This window comes from Chaetura pelagica, unplaced genomic scaffold (assembly GCF_000747805.2).
Source record: "Chaetura pelagica isolate M959 unplaced genomic scaffold, ChaPel_1.0 scaffold687, whole genome shotgun sequence".
Taxonomy (NCBI): Eukaryota; Metazoa; Chordata; class Aves; order Apodiformes; family Apodidae; genus Chaetura; species Chaetura pelagica.
In genome coordinates, this window is record NW_009953913.1 from 3,250 (window position 1) to 8,383 (window position 5,134).

General features: G+C 55.9%; 1 protein-coding gene across 2 annotated transcripts in view; it reads right to left on the minus strand.

Annotated features, from left to right (window-relative positions):
* The window catches only part of CALU (calumenin), a 25,131-nt gene that overhangs the window by 3,174 nt on the left and 16,823 nt on the right, over window positions 1–5,134 (minus strand). Inside the window, exon 2 of one of the 2 annotated variants that reach the window (XM_010001489.1) lies at window positions 2,876–3,069. In XM_010001489.1, coding sequence (XP_009999791.1) covers window positions 2,876–3,069 — 194 coding nt within the window. Of the gene's footprint in view, window positions 1–2,875; window positions 3,070–3,130; window positions 3,325–5,134 lie in introns of both variants that reach the window. The other variant, XM_010001488.1, reaches the window with a different exon arrangement.

The window sequence follows — 5,134 nt, forward strand, 5'->3', positions numbered from 1 at the left end:
CCCCACCTCCACCCCCATCACCCCAACCTCCCCCTCCTTAACCCAACCCCAACCTCCACCCCCTGGACCTCAGCCTCCACCTCCTTAACCCAACCTCAACCTCCACCCCCTGAACCTCAACCTCCTCAACCCAACCTCAACCTCCACCCCCATAACCTCAACCTCCACTCCACCCCCTGAACCTCAACCTCCACCCCCTGAACCTCAACCTCCTCAACCCAACCTCAACCTCCACCCCCATAACCTCAACCTCCACCTCCTTAACCCAACCTCAACCTCCACCCCCTGAACCTCAACCTCCTTAACCCAACCTCAACCTCCACCCCCTGAACCTCAACCTCCTTAACCCAACCTCAACCTCCCCCCTTGAACCTCAACCTCCCAAAGCTTTTCCACAGCAGCCTGACTTCCAGACCCCGGCGCCCGCCGCCTCCCTCCAGCACCTCCTCTACCCAGGAAGGAAGAGCTCCCAGCAGCCACAGGACACCAGCATTCCCAGGAAAGATGTCCCCAGGAGCCAGGGAATGGGGCCTTCTGGCCCTGGTGGCTCAGCCTGAGCTATTTCTGGAGCAGAATGTGAAAGGGGATCTCGTTCCGCGCTGCCGGGCGGCTTCAAAGCCGGCGACAAACCCGGGAATATCTGGGCACATATGGCCCCTGGATATAGCTCCAGGACAGCTCCAGATAAGCCTGGGGACACCGAGGTGGCCTTTGTTCCTCAGCTTATAGAAAAAAGATGGACAGAGGAAGGTGGAGCCAAAGTCTGAGGGGGTTGGGAGTGAAGTTGGAGCGGGACTTGGGCTAAAAAAAGGCTCCGGGTGTCTCTGCTTTGAGCCGGGACAAAAGGGGGGGATTAAGAGGAGCCAACCCTGAGGGAGGGTTTATTTTAAGTCACCTCCAGGGCACAATGAAGTCCTGAAATGTCCTAATTCTGCTCCTGAGGTTTCAGGCTGGGAAGCTGAGGGAGAAGGAAGGAGACGCCTCCGGCTCCGGGGGAAAAAAGGGCTGATTTTGTGTTGGTTTTCTAAGGGGGGTTCCAGCTTTGAAGGAGCCTCCAAAAAAGGGTCAAACCCACCCCAAAAGTGCTTTGGGTTTTAGTCCCCGAGCTGGAGTGAGAGGTTTTGGGGAGGGGGGGCAGGGAATGGCTGGGAAGGGTCCCAGAAAGACACACAAACCAGCAGGGCTGGGAGCAGAGGGGCTGAGGAACCCCAAAAATACCCTTTTTTGTTGCTCAATCCCTCTTTTTTAACGGAGTTTGAGAGGGATTTTCACACTCAGGGGATGAAACTGTGGGTGTTTCTCACTTTCCACCCTGACCTTCCCTCTGGAGAGCAGGATTCCCACCCGTTGGGTCACTGGGAAAAGGTTCAAAAGGTTCCAAAAAGTTGACAAAACCCAACCAACCAACCCCCAAAACGGGTCGGATTGGATGACAAAAAGCAAAGAGTTTCTCCCCAACGCCCTGCAGAGCCTGGGGGGGGGTGGGTGGTGCCTCAGCCCCCCCAGGCCAGGAGAGGGATGTTCTGCAGGGGATGAAGGGCTGGGCTCCTGGCTCCATGTCAAGTTCTTGGGGAGGCATTTCCAGCCCGGGAGAAGGGAGAGGCTGGGGGGCAGAGCAACCTCCTCCCACACAGGAAGGTTTTGGTCCTGAAGGATGGGCTGGAAATGTTCTACACCGAGGCTGAAACTCCAAAAAAAGTGGGATAAAAGCCTTCCCAGCTCTTCCCTCCCCCTTCCTGGAACCTCTTGTCCCCGTTCTCTGGGACTTGCCCCCCCTTCCTGGGACCTCTTTTCCCCCTTCCTGGGATGACCTGTCCCCCCTTCCTGGCACTTGTCCCAATTTCTAGCTTGTCCCCCTTTCTGGAACCTCTCCCCCATCCTGGAACTTCTTCCTTCCCCTTTCCTGGGGCTTGTCCCCCTTTCTGGAACCTCTTCTCCCCCTTCCTGGGATCTCTTCTCTTCTCCCCCTCCAAGGCTGGATTTGACTCTGCAGACAAGCCAGGATCTCAATCATGACAATCAATTAATCAAAGCTCATCAAGACCTTCTTCCCCAGGGTCTCCTGGGTGGGTGATGCTCCCAGCACTTCCCCCTTCCACCTTTATCCTGCTCTTTTCCAAGCAGGAGCCCGAGGGCAGATGGAGGAGGCAGCTCCAGGGCTGGGGCCTCCACAGGATCCTCAGAGCACTTGACTATCTTTGGAAATATTTAGGAAATTCAGCTGGATTTCGTGCCTTGGAGCTGTAGCTCATCACCCCATATATGTCAGGGCCAGGAGGAGGGAACAACTGGCACTTCTCCAATGTCTTAATCCCAGAAGAGCTTCTTCTTCCCTCACTCCTGGGAGCAAGGGGGGGGGGAGGTGAAGTCCTTCTGACCTGGCTGATGTGCCAACATTCACCAGCTCCGGGGGCTAAAGCTCCTGGCAGGAGAAGTGGAGGAGCTGAGGTTGCACACGAGGCCTTGGAAAGGGATCAAAAAGGGTTCTTGGATCATGATCTTCAGGGGTTTTAGGAGAGGGTGGAGGGTGCAGCCAGCCCGTGGCTTCCACAGCCACCCCATGCCACCAGAATCTTGCAAGTTCTAGATATCAGGGGGATAAAAAAAAGCCACCCCAAAGACACCAAACCATCACCCCGGGCACCTGAGATCCCATGGTGGCCTCAGGGTTGAGTTTGGAGCCCATTTCCACGCTTCATGCACCAAACAAAGCAGAGCTGGAAAGCTGGGGGTGGGTCCTCCTGCCACCGCCCTTGGCCAAGGCCAACGGGAGGTTGACTTGGGAGGGTTCTGGGGTTGGCTTTTGGGGCTGAGGCTCCTGCTCTGCTCTCTGGACCCCTAGCCCACCACCTCGCTGGGTCACCTCGCCCCTTACCGAGGTAAGTGCCATAGGTGACGTTCCTGTACTCATCCCAGGAGATCAATCCATCTTGGTTGGTGTCAAACTCCTGCCACTGCCGTTCGACACTGTCATACACGTATTTCTTCTGGGCCTTCTTAATCCAGGCTTTCAGCTCCCCCTCCGTCACCAACCCATCCTTATCCGTGTCTATTTTATCTACCATCATTCTACGAAAACAAAACAGGAGGTTTCAAGGGCCAGGCTGGAAGCCCAGGAGCTCAAACCTACCTAAGATGTAGCCGTAGGTGGCATTTCTATACTCCTCCCAGGAGACCAGCCCGTCCTCATTGAGGTCGTGCCCCTTCCACTGCCGCTCTACGTCCTCGTAGATCCAACGTTTTTGGGCAAACTTAATCCAGTCTTTCAGCTCTTCCACCGTTACAAACCCGTCCTTGTCTTCGTCTATTTTACTTACAATCTTTCTGTAGGAAACGTAGGAAAAACCCAGCACAGGTTAAGGGGTGGGAGGGGCTGGTTGAGCCGGGCAGGAGGTGGAGTCGGGGAGTGGAGGGAGGTGCTGTGATCACTGGGGCTGCTGCTGTCTTCATTAAGTCCTTCTTGACATCTCTTTTGTGTTGGTGTTTAATTTTAGAGGGAGCATGGGATGAGTTGGAAGGGACCTCAAAGCCCATCCAGTCCCATCTGCCATGGGCAGGGACACCTCCCAGCAGCCCAGGCTGCTCCAAGCCCCATCCAACCTGCCCTTCAACACCCCCAGGGATGGGCCAGCCACAGCTTCCCTGGGCAACCTGGGCCAGGCTCTCCCCACCCTCACAGCCCAGAATTTCTCCCTCCCATCTCAGCTCCAGCTCCCTCTGCCAGCTGGAAACCCTTCCCCCTGCTCCCATCCCTCCCTGCCCTTGTCCCAAGCCCCTCCCCAGCTTTCCTGGAGCCCCTTCAGGCCCTGGGAGCTGCTCTCAGGTCTCCCTGGAGCCTTCTGATGAAATCCCAGCTTGGTTTGGGTTGGAAGGGACCTCAAAGCCCACCCAGTGCCCCCCCTGCATGGGCAGGGACACCTCCCAGCAGCCCAGGCTGCTCCAAGCCCCATCCAACCTGCCCTTCACCACTGCCAGGGATGGGGCAGCCACAGCTTCCCTGGGCAACCTGGGCCAGTTTATATATTTGTATTTTATATATTATAACATTAATGACAGAGTCACCAGGGTTGGAAGGGACCTCTGGAGATCACCCAGTCCAACCCCCTGCTAGAGCAGGAGCCACATGAGCAGATCCCACAGGAACATGTCCAGGTGGGTCTGGAATGTCCCCAGGGATGGAGACTCCCCCACCTCCCTGGGCAGCCTGGCCCAGGGCTCTGCCACCCTCACAGCAAAGAAGTTCTTCCTCATGTTTAATGTTTTTATTCCTACCAAATCCCACAAGTTGGACCACCCAGCTTGTCCTTCAAACCAACACAGGGTTTAGCCACCAAAACACCCTCCTGCTCCCTCTTCTCCACGCAAGGCTTTGGGTTGGAAGGGACCTTAAAGATGACCTTGTTCCAACCCACCCTGCATGGGCAGGGACATCTTGTAGTCATGGAATTATTTTAAGCACTGGTCTTTGGTTGGTAGGGTCAGGTTATGGTTGGACTGGATGGTCTTCTCCAACCAGAGTGATTCTGTGGTTCTGCTTTGGTTGGAAAGGACCTTTAAGATCATCAAGTCCAACGGTTTGACCTCTCAGACCTTTCCCACCAGAGCAGGTTCCTCAGAGCACCATCAGGTTTGGGATTCTTCAGGAATTAAGTGTCTTAGGGGAAACCATTTTGGTTTTAGTCCTTGGGAACCACCACACAAGGTCCCACCTCATGGGGAATCATCTCTAGGTACTAAGGTTAAAAACTTGCCTGGCCAAGCCTGGCATGGCAGAGGAAACCCTGGTGGAGAAGCTGGGGGCCAGGTGGGACCTCACCCTGGGCTAACGTGTCCCTGTGGCCAAGGAGGCCCATGGGATCCTGGGCTGCATGAGGAAGAGTGTGGCCAGGAGGTGGAGAGAGGTCATTGTCCCCCTCTGCTCTGCCCTGGTGAGGCCCCTTCTGGAGAACTGGGACCAGTTCTGGGCTCCCCAGTTCAAGAGAGACAGGAACTGCTGGAGAGAGTCCAGGGGAGGGTGACAAAGGTGAGTGGGGGGTTGGAGCATCTCCCTGATGAGGAAAGGCTGGGAGAGCTGGGGCTGTTCAGCCTGGAGAGGAGAAGGCTGAGGGGAGACCTTCTTAATGCCTCCAAGTGT